This window comes from Mastomys coucha, unplaced genomic scaffold, assembly GCF_008632895.1.
Source record: "Mastomys coucha isolate ucsf_1 unplaced genomic scaffold, UCSF_Mcou_1 pScaffold9, whole genome shotgun sequence".
NCBI classification, from domain to species: domain Eukaryota; kingdom Metazoa; phylum Chordata; class Mammalia; order Rodentia; family Muridae; genus Mastomys; species Mastomys coucha.
The window spans coordinates 72,798,019-72,816,147 of NW_022196915.1; the positions used below are offsets into that span (position 1 = coordinate 72,798,019).

The window sequence follows — 18,129 nt, forward strand, 5'->3', positions numbered from 1 at the left end:
CTCCTCGGTGCTTAGACATGAACACTGGTCTCAGACTTAAGAGGTAAGCATTTAGTGGATTAAATGATTCTGCAACACTAGGACATCTGTTTAAAACCCAAAGATAGTACAAGGAATGTCATCATGTATGTGACAACAATTAATAAAAAAAGAGAAGAAATGAATTTGAAAGAGAACAAGGAAGGGAATAAGGAGTGCTTGCCGGGAGGAAAGGGGAAATGATGTTCTTATAATTGCAAAAAGAAAATAATAGAAGCAAGTAACAAAAAAGAGGCTCAAATCATGAAAAACAAACAAACAAACATCGCAGGAGTTATGAAGTAACTTTCTACTAGATAAAGCCTACCTCTGATTTGATTAAAATTGAACTGTAGAAATCAAGAAACTGGCTATGAGTGGTGGTCTGAAAAAGAATGGCCCCAAAAGGTTCATATACTTGAATTCTTAGTCACTGGGGAACAGAACTGTTTGAAAAGACTTGAAAGAATAAGAGGTGTGGCCTTGGAGTAGGTGTGACCTTGGTAGAGGAAGTGTGTCATTGGGTAGGGCTTTGAGGTTTCATAACCCTTGTTAAGCCCAGTATCTCTCTCTCTCCCTCTCCCTCTCCTTCCCCTAGCTCTCTCTGCCCCTGAGTTAGGATGCTACTCCCAGTTACTGCTCCAGCACCATGCTTGCTGAATTGCTCCCTGCCATGGTAATAATGAATAATCCTCTGAAACTGAAAGCAGGACTCCAATTAAATACTTTTTTTCATGATATCTCTTCACAGCAATAGAATACTAAGGCACTAATGGACGCTTTGTGAGAAGACATTACAGGAGAGCAAAGTGCTCACCAAGGTGTTCAGTTTTAGAAATGAGAAGAGGGAAAGATATTGGTAACAAGATTAGGAGACTTAAGGTGTTAATGCAAGTTCTTGAAAGAACCAGACCTTATCTGGAACCTTCTCTGCAAGGTTGATCAGCTGATTAGAATTTCAATTAATGTGCAGAATGTTTAAGGTCCAGAGCTTAATTACAATTTATCATGGGCTAATTTTACCCCACTTAATAGCTATTGCTTGCCCATCTTTCTGACCTAACCTCCTTGTGATTATTAGATAAATCTTTAAGAACATACAAACAGACCACTAGCTTCCACTAACCAAAAGGCTAAGAATATCGTCAGAGAGCATGAGTCCTGTAACACAGACTTCCCTGTCTGCTGTCACTCCTTCATGTGGTGTTTACATTAGTGTATTTGAAAGGTGTTTTGATTTATGATTTTCTTATTTTCTTATTCAGATACTATAAAAGTTCATAAAACCATTAGATACTGAAACAAAGTTAACAGACCCCCATATTGTACTCCCAGGACAGCATCACATATGTTTGGATCTATAAAAGCTATTTTTTAATCCCCTCTTGAGGTGAAAATTATATTTTCGAATGGACAGGTGAAGCCTGATGATTTAGAATTTTCCAAGCCAAGACAGGATCATTTGAAAAGTTTTAAGGCATTAAACTATGAGACAGAACACTAAGACAATAGCATTCACCAAGCACCTCCTTTTCAACTGTTAGCTCCCAGGTACTTATATGAGTAGTTTTGGGAGACAAAGGCAGTGTATCTTGTTAAACCAAATTAACTTCTTTGTTGTTCAGAAATATATAAGGGGGTAAGGATGCTAGCCTATGTTCCAAATTCTCTTCTGTAGTATGAGCTGCTATCTGTGTAGCTGGTGCCTGGGCCTCATCACAATGCCCTGGAGAATTGAGGCTCAGGAACTGTTTCTCTGTGTAATAAACTGTTCCCTACCTCTGTCTAAGGTCTTCTGCCAACAGCCGTGAGGTAAAGTCTCACACTCTTCACAGTTTGTAACTGATGCTAGCACCAAATTATTGCTAAACTACAAAGTGGCTTCTGTCACTCTAGATGCTTTCACAGACCATCCTGCCAGTTCAAACTGGATGCTGCACTTGCCTGTTCTGGAAGAATATGATCAATTACATGCAATGAAAGCCTGGAGTGTGTGTGTGTGTGTGTGTGTGTGTGTGTGTGAGGGTGGGGGGCAGTAACTTGCATTTGTAAGTGAGTGTGTTTCTACTCTACTAGGATTGCATAGGATAGTAGTCAAGGATAAGCCAATGGCAGACAGAGAAATCAACATAAGCTAGGCAGGGAGAATTGGCAGTTCCAAAACAAACACAAAATGATGTGAAGCTTCCTCAACTGAAAATGCATAAGTATATACATGTGTAAACATGTATATGAGTGCATAAATTTTGAGATGGGTTAAAAAGGGTATATTGTGGATAAAAGGATATACAAATATTCAGGAATAAAGCTGTATTTCTTGCTTGAGGAAAATAAAAATGAAGTACAGCATCAAATAAAGTATGTCAGCTTATTTATGGATTGTATTAACTTCTAAAATTTTACAGTGTAAATTACACTTTAATGACTGGATACATCTCAATGTGAACATTTATTAGGACTTCTATTACCAGATAAAACCACCACACCCTTTTAGGGGAATAAAAATTCAAAACTACTTTCTACGACCTATGAAAATAATATTTACCTTTAGAAATATAATCTACAGTGCTTCTCAAGGCCATTTTGTTTTAGGGAAAATTCACTATTGATTTTCATTTACTAGTCTACCTCATTTAAAACTTATTTTATTCTGACATTATAACTGTTAGGAGAATTTAAGATGGAGAAACACCAAGAGGTAGCATATAAGTGAGCATTTAGCTCTCAACTAACAACATAATACAAACAGTAATTTGGGACTTTCTTGTATGCCAAATCATAAGAAATAAAAGTAGCCTCAAATAGCAAAACTCAACAGAGAATGATTATTATCTTAGATAAAACTGCTTCTAGGTTATGTAAAGCCTAAATTCAAAGCTCATGGGGGAAGTGGATTCAGAAACATCAACAGGCTGGCCAGGAGATACTAATTCTAATACTTGGCCTTGTGTGGACAAGCAGCAGATGCATACACCACTCACTGCACTCAACTACAATATGCTGCAAGACATCTCTGTGCATGCTTCTTCAGATGCAGTTTCATACACACCTTTTTGGAAAGATATGTAGCTCTATTAGTCCATATTAGTGACCATAGAGGCTTACTATCTGGAACTTTAGCCAGATTTTAATTGTTTATATATATATATATAAAAAGACAATAACCAAAACCATTTCCTAAGACTCACATACTTTTCATGACTATCTGCACAATGATACTCATGTATATTAACAAACTCGTAAGATCCAAAGTACAAGACTCTGCTAGCAAATACGTGACTTCCTGGGGGAAACACAGAGGTCCTAGCTAGTCTCACCTATAATTAGTTTTGTAAAATAACTGATGTTAAAACAATCCTTTCATAAAAGGTCCAAATATTTATTATAACATTACATCCATATTTTCAGAGAAATCAAAGTGCTCCAAAGCCAGTAAATTTAAACAAGTTTGTGAATGCATGAAGGTGTATGTGTGTGTGTGTGTGTGTGTGTTTGTTGTGTGTAAAATTTAGACATGTCAGACAGAGTGCAATGCCTTATGAGTTGTGATTAATATTATTATAAATATTATCTTTGAATTTCACAAAATTTTCAGCATCACTTGTTTTAACTAATAACTTTTTTCTTTCAAAAATTGTTTATAGTACTAATCTGAAATTTTAGATGTAAATTGTACTTCATTTATATTACCTGTATTATTAAATTTATTCTATCAGTAGATTTTAAGTTGTTTCTACTATTTGGTTATGATGGACAATAGGGATGTGAATATAAACAGTGCATATACCAGGTACACATATGTAAGAGATCTTTAATGGTGATTGTCATTAACTGGTTCCTAAATTAGTGTGTGTGTGTGTGTGTGTGTGTGTGTGTATAAAATTATGGGCAGGCAGTTTTTAAGTGAAAGAACGCTTGAGGCTAATACAAAGTTTTTCTATGTATTGTATGTCATGTTATGTACCAACAATTTGTTTCTGTCCTGCTGGATCACACTGTAAATATTATTTCACGTGTGAAGTATAGTCATAAAAATCTACAAGTCACTCCTCTCTCAAATTGTGGTGGAAGTGATGAACCTGAAGACTGGAACTTCACTGACCTCAACAGAAGACACCAAGCTGCTTTCAAATGGTATGTCCATATACACTTCCACCTCTAGCAGAGACCTACATATTATATAACACCCACATTGTCACAAGTCTTAATCTTGCCAGTGTAGGTGGTTTTACATCATGTTTTATCTTCTAATCCTCTGGCTACTAGTTTATTGATGCATCATTTTATTTAATTCTAAAGTAATTTGTATTTATTTTCTCTCTTGTGAATTGCCTATTATATCTGCTTTTTATCTTTCCTTTATCGTTTTTGTTGAGTTTTATCAAAGAAACTTGTTAGATATTTAGATTTTTGTATACCATGACCATGTCAATTTGTTTTATAATCCCAACAGCATTTACATTTTATTCATAAACAATAGTTCTTAAACTTTACATAAGCATTCTCCTTCATTGATGGCTCCTGCAAATCTTTAAGGTACCACTTGTACTTCATGAAAGGTATTTTTTGTACTTCATGAGGTTTGAAGTTGTTTTTGACAATTCAGCATTTAGTTCTTTAAGGTCAATGCTTGTGAATCTTCTGAGCTGGAGACATATAATCTTTTTGTAAATTTATTCCTATGATCTTATTCTTGACAGGAGCCATTTAAATGCTTTTATAAAATGATGGCACTTTAAAATGTTCATCGTTTAAAAATTTTAATTCCATGTTAATGAGATCAAGAAATAAAACTGATACTTAGAAATTTATTGAGCTTGCTTTCATAGTGTCAGGCAAACAATTTCAATAATTGCTCCAAATTGCTTTAGTAAAGTGAATGTTCCTTAATGGATGCTTGGGTGCTGTGTACCTGTATCCACACCAGCCTCTCTGCTCGAGTGTCCAAAGCTTTCATGTCTTTAGCATCTTTCCATCTGACTTAACAATAACCAAGGAGAACTGGCAAATGTTCCCAGTATAATGTTATATCCAGGATTTATCCACAGAATTTATCAATATTTCCATAGTCAGCCAGGTGGGGTGTGCACCCCTTTAATTCCAATACTCAAGACTGAGGCAGGTGGATCTCTGAGTTCAAAGCCATCCAGGTCTACAGAGTGAGGTCCAGGACAGCTAGGGCTACACAAAGAAACCCTGTTTCAAAGAACCAAAACCAAAGCCAAAATAATTTGACATTGTCATTTGGGGCTATCACATGCACATCTCACATGTGTATGCTTTGGGTGAAGTAGCTTTTCATTCTTAGAAAGCAACAGCATTTGCACTAAGTGCACGTTGTTATCAGCACGCCTTCCTTTTGCCTTGCTGGACTTCTTGCCTTACAGCAGCTGTTGTCAATTCAGACTTCTACATCTCATGGCTCTAGGCAGGTCCTGTAAATCTGCCAAATTAGTAACAAATTTGTAAAAGCCCATGCTTTCTTTTTTTTTAATGTAATCTGTCTCTTAAACATTCTTGTAATTTCTATTCTTCTTGGTCCTACCTTGGATTATCCCTTCTATATATTTCTTTTGTTCTACCATTTTTTTCTTTATGTGTACTTCTTGAAGTAGTTCTCTCCTACAATTCAGCTTTTATTACACCTGATACTTCTAGCCTGTATATGATCTTACTCATTTTATTATACAAACAATCAAGCCCTGAATTTACTTCATACCCTTCCTTTCCTTTCCTTTCCTTTTTCCTTTTTCCTTTCCTTTCCTTTCCCTTTCCTTTCCTTTCTCCTTTCCTTTTTCCTTTTCCCTTTCCTTTCTCCTTTCCTTTTCCCTTTCCTTTCCTTTCCTTTTTCCTTTCCTTTCCTTTTTCCTTTCCTTTCCTTTTCCCTTTCCTTTCCTTTCCTTTTTCCTTTCCTTTCTTTTCCTTTCCTTTTTCCTTTCCTTTCCTTTCCTTTTTCCTTTCCTTTCCTTTCCTTTCCTTTTTCCTTTCCTTTCTTTCCTTTCCTTTCCTTTCCTTTCCTTCTTTCCTTTCCTTTTTCCTTTCCTTTCCTCCCTCCCTTCCTTCTCTTTCAACTATCCAGCAGTCTTTGAACCTCAGATCTTTTTCAACTGATACCTCTGTTGTATAAGTCTCCCTTTGTATGCAAGTTAACTTTTATTTTATAGGTCATTTTATTTTTTACATATGCCTTGTGCCTCATGAGTCTAACTTAAGAAAAAAAAACTTCTGTAAATAATGTAAATAAGGGACAACAAACCATATGCTGCTGATCACAATCTTATAAACAGCTTTATGGGGAAAACAGCTATATTCATGAAACTATGCTGCTCAATACCATTAAGTAACTCACTAACTTTGAGTAATATATCCTTGAAACCTGAAATACTACCCGGCCTGTTGAGAAAACGTCTGCCAATCTGTTTTTAAAGCTCCGTTTCAAAGAGGCTGCTGAAATGGCTCAGTGGCTAAAGCAAATGCCCCACAAGGCTGGCCATCTTCAGAACTCCTGTGAGAAATGCAGGGAACAGCATCTGTAATCCCAGTGTTTCCCCTGGGAACTGGGAAGCAAAGATAGGAGGAAAATTTTGAAGTTCTTGGGTCAGCTGGCCCAATGTGTTCAACCTTTCTACAAGATACACTCTGTCCAAAACAAGCTGGAAGGCAAAAAATTACACCCATGGTTGTCCACTGAATGACACATGCACAACAGGATACCCAAACACACTTTTTACTTTTTGATACTTCATAAATAGCCTACCTCTGCTATTGCTTTGTCAGACTCTTCCACAGGAGGAGAACAGCTACACTCTTTCACCATATGGAGACACTTTCTACTGGCTTCCTCCTCTGCTGACCAGAAGTAACAAATATCCATGGAAGTGTTGGAATGATATCTTGTTCTTCGCTTGGAAGGGGGTTTGTATTTGGCATCGTGGTTTATTCACAGAATATATCTACATCTACATCTAGATGCTCTTGTGGATTCATGGAGCTCAACAACACTGGATCCCCCTGAAGTTGGAGTTACTGCTAACTTTTGCCTGGCAAAAGTAGCTGCTAGGAACTGAACTTACGTCCTCTGTAAGAACAGTTTACACTCTCAAACCATCTTCCATCTGAACCATCTTCCAGGCCCACATACAGATTTGAGTTTTACTTTATTTATTTATTTTGTGTGTTACAGATGGTATTTCTATTTGTGGATTCTTAACCTGGAAACACCTTAGGAACTTTTTTGAATTGTATTGTTCATTCATTCTCCTTAATCTCTACTTAGTGGCACGTGCTAGAGAATTGGAGAGTGGGTTTCACCCTGTTCTGTTTCTTCTGTAAGTAACCACAGAATTTTTTTTTTTTCTAACCTGGGTGAGATTAATCCTAACCCCAGCCCTGCCCCATCCCATGCTTATTCTGAAAGCTTTATGCAATGTCCTTCACAAGCCGTGATCTCCAACGTCACTGCCCCTGGCAACTCCACTTTCCTTCTTTCTCTTTAATCTTTTTTGCCCCTGGAGATTTCCTTAACTTACTAATTTTTGAAAATGTCTCATTGGATTACTGAGAAAGCTTGGTAAGAAAACTGTAAAAGCCTTAAGGAAGTTGGAAGAATTATTGTAGGATCGATCACCCAGAGTCTTCACTTAATACTTGCCTGATGAGCAAAGTTCTCCTTGGTGTTTAATAGTGTGGGGCTGAATAATATCTCATTTCATTTTATAGGATGTTGTAGCTCATCTACATTAATATAATTTTGGGTACCTTAGACACATGTTTTAAATTATAAGATTAAATGAGAGTAATTGGATACTCATAATTTTAAGAAAGCATTCACATATATTTTGTATGGAAAGTTACAAGATAAAATATGTCTCTGTTAATACAAGATATGAAATTTGATGATTTTTATAAACTTACTTTTCATAAAAAAATCTGAGTTTTTTTCACATAATCGAATGATAGTATAGTCTAATGAGATGGAAATCTAAAATCATATTTTACTTAAATGACTATATGGCACTTAAGAAATGTCTGACATTGCCTCGATCGATTCTGTAAAAAGGATAATAGATGATGCTATTTCAAGAATTAAATACATTAATTCATATGTTTGCTTTACATCACTTCCTTACTATAAATGGAAGGCCTACAGAGTGGAAACAAATATTGTTTTATTATATTACTAACTTTAAATATGATTTTCATGAGCATGTAATCATTACAGTGCCTAAAACACATTTATTCAGTCACGACTCATGAAGACCCATGTTCTAGCTTCTGTCAATATTACATGCTTCTTTCAAGCCTTAGGAAAATGCCATATTTCATAGCTCCTATGAGAACGTGTTTCTATTCAGAGATGCTGGAATAGGATGCTACCCTAAGCTGAATGGGAGCGAAGTGGAAGCATCCAATGCAGGCGGGATGACTTGGCAGGGAAGGTGTCGCAATGAATTAAATATGGAAGGCAAGATGTAGCTCTCAACCTCATGTCTAGCCATTATTCTTCTAAGGACTCAATTTCCATATGTACGCACATTGTTTTAATATTACTAAATCTAATGTTCTTAGGGATTTTATTCTGTAAAAGAGACTAGCTTCTTTACCTACATGTTCCTCAAAGTAGTGCTTCAGCTGTTTTTGAAAGTTAAAGTGTGTGCATGTGTGTGTGTGTGTATATATATATATATATGTATATATATATACATATATATATATAATTTAAAATTTGAGAGTAAATGTAAAATGACTGTTAACTGGGTAATGTTTTAAGTTATATATGAGGAATGCTTAATTCCAAATGAAAGCAATATATTATTTTGCTTGTTTATCAATCTTATAAAAATAAAATATAAAGTCACAGATTAAGTATAAATAAACATAGGTACTGACTTTAGAAAATATATTATTTCACTTCTATGTAGACTAAGTAAATAGCTTTATATTTATATCTTAAATTTTTCAAGCTATTTTAATATCTTATATCTTTTACATAAAACTACAGAAAACTTATTTTGAAAAAAGCATAAAAAGCCTTGTCCACTCAATTTTCTTCCTTGAAACATTTATATATTCTCAACTATGTATTACAGTTCTGTAACACAGGTTTCAGTGAACTCAATTTTTGTTGCCCGAGTATTCACTTGTTGTCTTGTGTCTCCCACTGCATCAACTCAAGTTACCTATCCACGCTTCCTAGGAGTGAATATTAGGTATTGTCAGAAGCAAGCTAGTTTCCTCTAAGGAAACAAACACTATGGCTCTAATGTATCACCAGTGAATGCCTTACTTCGGTGTGTTTAGCCTCATGTCAAGGAAATAGGACTACTTTCAAAAACTCCTGGTGGATTCATCTTCCCGAATGAAAAGAAAATATTTTAATATGAAAAAAAAGCATTTTTGTGCTTTTGCAACATTCTTCATGAACCATGAAGGGAAATACTTCAAAAACATACTCACAAAATTTGTTAGGAATTCAAAAGCATGTGGTTCTTAGTTTCACATAAATTATTTTTCTTGATAGCTAGGAAATTTCCCCTTGTAAAACAAATAATCAACAATCTGAGTAAGTTCATTACTAAATAAATCCTATTTTGTAAAACTAATCCCATTGGTGGTTCTGTTCTAGAGTTACCAAGACTCATTTTACAATGCTACCAAGGCGACAGGTGAGTGGGAAAAATTCAGCGCTTGGACTGAATTGGCACTGGTCATTCTGTTCCAGTACAACATGACAAAGGACAAATACCCCTAAGTGGAAATCTAAAATAGCCCCATGGCTATGCAGGTGCTCCTGATTACCTAATTCCTCCTCCAGCTCCTCTCTTCTAAACAGCCTCAGCAAAGTGAGTAAACTACTCATTAGCCACTCACAACCTTACTGACTCTTCAAAGTTTGCTATGGCTTGGTTTGCAAAGCTCTGAGGTAAATAAAATACTTCAATTAGCACAGTGGGTCTTTAACAAAGCATGATATGTTTATGAGGTTCTTTCTAATATGATTTGACTGTCCATATTGTCCATATTTCCTTGAAGTGATACATTGTTCCTTTTCTTTCTCAATCATAAGCCTAAGCCCTGACAAACCAATGGGTAGAATGGCATGCACAGAGTGCTGGGAAAGTAGGCCACACACAGGACAGCAGTTTGCTAAGCACCTCTTAATTCCCTCTCTTAGGAAAGACCCAACTAAAACCCCCATGCATCTCATGAGCCTGCTTGTCAGCCCTTTGTAGTTCATCACCCTTATCAATCCTCCCCAACTGTTCTGTATGTCTGGACCTGTTTTGCATGTATTTGAAGCGAAAGAGAGGGTTACATTTGATGTACAGATATTAAAGCTAGTTTATGCATTTCTGTCTGCACTTTGCTGGTTTATAATGTATGTCTTCAGTTACATGAATTAGTGTGTGCTAATACTATGTATATATGCTGTTATTGTTATTCAAAATAAGCCAACCTTTAATTTTTGTTTTTCCATTTCATTGAACAACCCAACAAAAGCTTCTTTAAGAGAAATACAAATTACTAATCATTTAAAAATATAGAACCAGACTGTCAAATACACGTATTATCATTCCACAGAGTAAGGCAAAGTAAGAATGAATCTTCTCAGTAAAGAAGAGAGTTCAAGAAAGTTACATTGGGTATGTTTTCATTGTGAAAACTTAAAGAATCATGATTAGGAAATCATCACAAATATTTTCAAAGTTGCAAAGTCAAAATCTAAGCAACTCGGATTGATCACACTAACTTGAATAAAGCAGACACCAAGAGAAGAGGAGGGGAAAGCTCAGAATAGTTTCTTCTGTGTGGGAAGCCAGAGAGCTCCAAGGATGATCTCAGAATAACAAAGGTGCTAATGAAGACAGAAGCCCTATGTGAACAGACTCCAAATACAACTTTGAAATTGTAAGCCCACCAAAATATGCATGGGTTGAAGATGCCTTCTATTATAATCACAGAGGCTGGCTCAACACTCCACCATAAGACTTGTACATGATATTTTTGCCCCTGACAATATAAAACATATCAGTCTACAAGCTTCAAGAGGCATTCAGGACATGCTCAGTGCTTTGCCCTCCTGCTGTTGTTTAGTCAGTTCACATAGAGGTCAGCACAAATGGCATTCAGAGATGACAAGCATCACATTTCTGTGGTTTAAACCATTTACCTACTAAAACAGGCTGTGTTCTCCTTGAAAAAACAACAACAAAACACACAAACAAACAAACAAAGCCCCAGCAAAATGCCTTCTCATCGGATGATGGAGTAGTAGCAGTTGGAATAACAGTTTACTCCCTTAGACTGAGAATTCAAGAGAAAAGCAAATTTTAATTGACCAAAAGATACAGGAGAATTCTAGGAGTTATTCTTGCTTTGTTATTGGTTCACTATACATATTTCAATTAAATAAAAAAAAAATCAACTAAATTGATGTTTGCCAAAACTATGAATGGCAAGTCTTAATTGGATGAAACCTAAGCAATAACCTGTAAAAAATAACCTAATGCCAGAGCTAAACACAAATTTGGTATCTATTCTGCTCAAGGTATGGAAAAAGGGGGGAGAAACCCATAATTCCAATACTCTTACAGAGAAAGAGGTTACTGTATCTGTTGTTTGCACAGAGCTAGCTTGTTGTATGGTTTCATGTGCATTTGGACATTAACTTCACTCCATTTAGTTACTGACAGGTAACAGGCTCAATAAGGTTAAGTAACTTGCAAGTTAGTCACAAATAATCTGCAAAGACATTTCAAAAAATGGTACTAGATGCTAGAGTCTGCTCATAACCATCAACCCCTTCCTATTTGTGAAACAAACAGCTAAATCTGACAATGGAAGACAAAAAATGAGGGTAGAGTCTTTCAGATGAAGAATTCTCTAAGCACCTATAATATGAAAAAACCATTCCACCTCCAGACTGCCACCACATGCAATTCAAGGAGGAGGTTTATATATGCATGGGAGATAAAGGAAGAAGCACAATGGATTTTGTTTGTTCTTTTCTTCCCAGTGTCGTGGACCCAGGCCCTTGAGTGCATTAGGCAAGTGCTTTACTACTAAGGTAGAAATCCAAATGAGTTTCACGGACTAGCAAACACTAACTACAGAATCTGGCACATCTGTAGACATACATAAACAGGAAAAGGGCAAAATATAACACTTCCCTAACTTGAGGTATATGGTAGTAATAACTTCAAGGCAATGTCTGCTTCTGGATGCCTTTTAAGTCCTAACCACAAGTGGAATCTCAGATCTCAGTTTCTTACACACTATGAATTCGAAATGGATGTTCAGTGCAGTGCAAGCTCAGAGAATCACTTGTGTTCAAAAGCTCCATACACACACACACACACACACACACACACACACACACAAACTACTCTATATGAATTTTCTGATGCTGAACAATTAAAGAATTCATAGTCCTCAAGTATGTTGGAAACACTAAATCACAGATTTTTTTTTAGCATGTCTAATTTTTCTGAATCCTTTTACTTAAAAGACACACAACAAAAGGTCAACAGAGAAGGGAGTCACAGACGTCTTTTCTAAGTGGGCATTCAACAGAATATGAAGGGACTCAGGAGACACTGCTTCTGGGCATGGAAAGAGTTGAAATGCACTAATAATTTTGAGGAAGGAGAACTAAGAGCAAAGGAGTTGTCACTGAAAAGCAAGCAACACCAGGATAATGAAAGCATTCAAGATAAAATCCTGCAGTTCAGACCAGGTAAGTAAAACCAGGGCACAGACCTCTTCTAGGATACAGAGCAGCCTGGAGCACATTCCATTACAAGACTATACTGACAAGGGCAAAAGAAAATCAGGCTAAAACTCACAGGCAAGCATGAATATGATTTTGCTGTTGAATAAGATAAGGAAGGGTATGAGGTCATGAGCAGGATCCAACAATAACATGTTGAATACAAATGACCCACGGTGAAAGCTTATTATGTCCTAGTAACAGACAGATTGGTAGAAGCCCACGAAGAGTACTTCTGGGAAGTAGAGTAAGAGGGCCTGAGCAGCACTTGCTGCAAGGCTGATTGATGCCTGCCAGGCCAGCAGTTGGCAGAGCTGAGAGTTTACAGTCACTTCAGCCAGCACCTCCAATCCTACCTTTATGCTTGAGGCTGTCCCACAAAAAGGTACCACAGAAAGGCAGATTCCCCACCCACCTTCATTTTCTCCCTCTTCCAGTCAGGCTTCACAGTCACTGTCCTCAAACTTAAGAGAGTACATTTTATATTCTGGAAGCAAAGAAGTCATACAAATGTATCTTCCATCAATGGAAAGGGGAAGTATAAAGAAACTAGGTATGCTGTGTGCTCTATTTAACAAATTGTCAAAAGAAGGCAAAGCCAAAACAACAACCTCAAAACCTAAGTGTAATAACTTCCACTTCCTTAGCAACTGAGCAGCAGGGCGCTCGCTGTAAGCCACTGAAAGTGCAGGATTCAGGGAATGAGTTGCTCCAGGAGGCACAGGCTCGCTTGTTGCCAAGTAAGATGACCTGAGTTCCATCCTCAGGACCCATGTAGTGGAAGGAAAGACTTGACATCTCCACCAAATTGTCCTTTGACATCTACACAGATTCCATAGCACACACCTCCCCTGTGCCTGACACAACAAGCCATACACAATTGTTAACAAGGGAATCACACGTAGTTCCTCTCAAAGCTCAAGCCCTTTTTCGAAGAGTCTGGGCTTCCCCACGTCAGTTCCCTCTGCCGGTAACTGGAGCTCACAAAGCACTGTGAAGATTCCCTGGGACTAAGTGTGCCCATGCAATCCAGAGCCTAGAGAGAAGCCAGTGCTCAGCCGCTGATGTGTTTGTGCCTTTCTCCTCTTGTTGATGCTAACAACAATTACATTTGTTAAGGCTGAACAAAATTACATCTTTCCTTACCTTAGCCCACATTTCTGGAAAAGCTGGATCAGTAGTAGCTCTAAACAGACTGATGCCCAGTAAGTACAGAGCGTTCTTGTGGAAGGAAAGGACAGCAAGGAAACCTTAACTCCCATGTGAGAGCTGTTGGTCTGAAATGGCTGAATTAAAGCACTGTCAAATGAACAGCTGCTATTCACAGAAGCTACAAGGTCTTGAAAATTTCCCCTCTTGGTCTACATGGCTTGCGGCAGCAATCTGTAACAGATGTTGCCTCTTTAGCTATTGTAACAAGGTTCTTATGGAACAGAAATATAAACCTGAAGAATAATATCTACACAACTTCGTTGTGACTGTAGAAATACTTAGGAGAGATGATGTAACTTGGTCAACAGTATACTACAGTGCTAGCTTTTAATTGTTTCAGTTCAAAAGCAAAGGAATTTCAAAAATGGTTCAGATAAATTCATTACAAATTAAATTACTACAAGTGAAACTGGTCATCACTTTTATTTTAGAAGTAGAGGCTAGATATCAATTTAGTACCACTTGAAAGTATTCTAGATAACACACACTTAATAGTTTGCACAATTTAGCCCCGCATGGTACAAATCTGGAGACAGAACACATAGGCCAGCACACTGGCTTCTGGCTAGCTGTAGAATGATGGGCAAAGGGTACTGAGTATAAATATTGGTTGTGGCGAAGTTTAAATAAGTGAAGATGGAGTGTGCAAAGTGATTGACAATGAATACATTAGGCATTAAAGCATGGCATCCACTGATCACAGATATTGGGAACCAAAGTTCACAAATTTAAGTGATGGATTGTATTAGACACATAAGGAGAAATCAGACAGAATCAAACCTTAGCAGAATGAAAGTATGGACAGTGAGTGGAAGGGGATGGAGCTAAGTTCAGAAGGAGCAGTACGTTAGGCACTGAACATGGATGGCAGAGTGGCCTGAAACACAGAAAGCTCTCTCCAGGGAAGCCTGCCAGCTCAGCAGTAGAATTGGACCAAGGACCTGGCACTATCCTTCCTCACATAATACAAAATAAACCATCACTTACTTGCAGAATCCATCAATGCAAGCAAATAAAGTAGTGCTAACGTCTTTCTGGAATCTAAGTTTACCTTTCTCAAACTGGAAACATTTTAAAGTTTATTTCTATGAACAATGGTGCCTCATAATGCATTAGATAATTCAACACAATGCATTATACAGAAAGTGACACATATACGTATCACAAGAAAACAAAGTGAATACAACATATCCAGTAATAAAAACAATTGAAAGGACCCCTGAATTTTCAGAGTAAACAGAATGAAAAGTGTTGGTAAGTGAATGGAGGGTTTTCCTTGAAAGCTCATCAAATCATTTTTAAGTGACTGTAACTGAGTCCAGCAAAGTTAGCAACAAAGTTTGCCTGAGATGAAAAAGCAGCTCTCTAAACCCAATCTTCTTTTGCTTTATATTTCAAAACTTCTTAATCCTCACAAAACGTGTGCTGAAATACAAAAATGATTTCCCCACTTATTAAGAATAACAATTTTTCCCTTGCAAAACAGTATCCCCTGTCTCCCAAGGGAAGCAACAATACCTTCTCACTTTAACATGTGTGTGTGTGTGCGTTTTTTCCCCCATCTAATCAGCTAATACTTTTCAAAAGATCTTTTTAATACCTAAATGAAAGGATTCGACCTCAAAGACCTGACCTCCCTATTAAAGCGTCTGAAGCCAACTGTAGGAATGTAAAACCTACTCAAAGGGAAATGGCAGGGGGCTTATTGTACAATGCATTAAAACAGGAGGGGAAAAAAGCTTCAATGGAGCTGCATGGAATTTGGTAAAATTATACCACAAAATACAAATTGATCTTAAGAATAAAGAAGCAAATTCATAGCCAAAAAGTTATTATAATGTGCCCTGTAATCAGCCAGGAGGGGGCCTTTATGAAAGACTTCAGAATTTGTCACTTTTTCAATCAAAATTTCTGATTACAGTTACATGTTAAAAAAGACCCGAAAGAGAACAAACTACATATTTTTCAACAGTTTTAAAATTTGAAAAATTTAAAGCAACACCAGAAACGATAGGTTTCACGAGAAAAAGCAATTAAATTTCACAGCTACTGAGAGAATGGGAAAGAACCATTGCAAGAGCTCTGTTCAGAAAACAAAGGGAGAATCTCCACGCACCATGAATGAAGTTCTGAAGTTGGTCAGGTCATTAAAAAGCTCTTCCACGGAGACCTTCTTCGTGTCCACAGCATAGTAGCACATTACACTCTGGTACAATTGTGTCATGTTGTCCAGCAGCGTGGAGAGTTTCTCATACTGCTCTTTCGCACTGATAACGAAGCTGTATATATTAAATTAAGGACTTTTGAAATTTACAAAGCAATGCTTTATATGAAAACATTTCTAGTTCCATATTTGATTCTAATTTTTCGTCAACCATCTTCCAAACTTAAAAACTGCTATCAGAGAGTCTTCTCTAAGGCACAAAGCAAAGAAACTGGTATAGAATTTCAAATTAATTATGGCAAATAGCCAAATGAATATTTATATATTTAATATCTGTCTTTCATGGTTCAGTTCAAAAAATTTTTTTCCAACTTATCACAATAATTTATGCCATGCAACTTGTGAAGTAAATGATTCTAGTTCAGCAGCTGAGACTCAGCAATTAGAATATGGGCATGGAGGAAAAACAGTTGAATTGAACAACTTAAGGTCAATGCAGAGCGCCTGTACAACCACTGCTTGTACACAAGGCCTTCATCTCCCCGCCTCAACAGCCTTAGCTCTAACCCTGGAGGAACAGGGTCACCGTAGCACAGTGTGGAGACAGTCAGTTCTAATAACTTGCCTAGAAAAGTGATCAGGCTCTTGGGAATACACATAAACACCTGATATTGTAACTGCTCACTTACTCAGTATAAGCCAGAATTTTTAAACTAACGCTTTAAATTCTTTTCTAAAATATTCTTTTATAGTTTCTTCTACATATTGCTTGATAAAAATTTATCCTTGCATACACAAATAAACAGTAGGAAAATGTGGAGATATTTAGAATTATTCTGACATAAATTTGTGATAATATAAATCAAATCATTTTGAAAGACAGTACAGTAATATGAGAATAGTATGTCACTGGTAATAGATAATATTTTGAAAACAGACAACTGGCTATCCTTTACTTCAAAAAAAAAAAAAACCAACCTACTAAGAAAATCTGATATAAAATCGTATTTTGAAGAAAGACTCTTGTGTATGAATCACACAGCCTAAGGACACTTGTACCAATATTTTCTTTCAACCTTGGTAGGAAAGGTCTGCTCAAAAGTCTGGTAAAATGTCATGGGTATTCTATTCACAAAGCTGCGCGCACACACGCACGTGGATACATAGTTGAGATACAAGGATTTAAAAAGAAACTGCATGGCTGAGTGAGGATCTCTGGGTGATTGCATACCTGTCCTTCTCTGCCCAGATAACTACTTACAAGGCTGAGTTTCAACAATAGGCAATGCACAAATATTACTAATTTTCTTCCAACATGTGGAGAAATGTACATTGTCAAGAATTCATTTGTCAAAGAGTATAAAATAAAGCAGTGGTACTGTGCAGGTTTTGAGGGAAGGTCGTGAATAAGGAAAAATCAGAAGTGCGTCTGCACACACTTAGGAAACAGTGCAATTACATTGAAAGATAGGATAGAAAGGATGACGGAGCCAGGCCACGGAAATGACATGGCTTTGTCCTAACAGCCAGGAGGTTTTTAAGCTAATTTTCTTATCATTATTATGTATAAAACAATTTTCTCCAAAAGGAAATGAAGGACAGCTTTGAATAACGGGAATTGCCCAAAATAACAGTAAAGCTAGCTGCCCAAATAGCCAAATTAATCCTTAGAAGCTTGAAACTACTGTCTGATAGAGCAGAATAACTGCTTACATTAATAAGGCATACTACATTAGTGTTCTGAGTCTCCTCTTTAAGGGACAGTGGAAGAATAATTGTCACCATCTCAAAGGAGAACCCAAACTAGATGTCCTTGTGTCGACTTCTAAATTCCACTTAGACAAAATGTCTACACCTAGTATGCTGGTTCACATCTGTAATCTTAGTGCTTGGTGGTCTGAGGCAGCCTTTGTACTACAGATAGGAGTTTAGCCTGGGTTTAAAAGAAAGAAAAAAAAAAACAAAA

General features: G+C 36.9%; 1 protein-coding gene across 5 annotated transcripts in view; it reads right to left on the bottom strand.

Moving 5' to 3' along the window:
* Diaph3 (diaphanous related formin 3) overlaps positions 1-18,129 on the bottom strand; it is a 471,820-nt gene that overhangs the window by 142,222 nt on the left and 311,469 nt on the right. For all 5 annotated transcript variants that reach the window (XM_031361487.1, XM_031361488.1, XM_031361490.1 and 2 more), the window contains one exon: positions 16,116-16,280. In XM_031361487.1, coding sequence (XP_031217347.1) covers positions 16,116-16,280 — 165 coding nt within the window. The remainder of the gene's footprint in view (positions 1-16,115; positions 16,281-18,129) is intronic.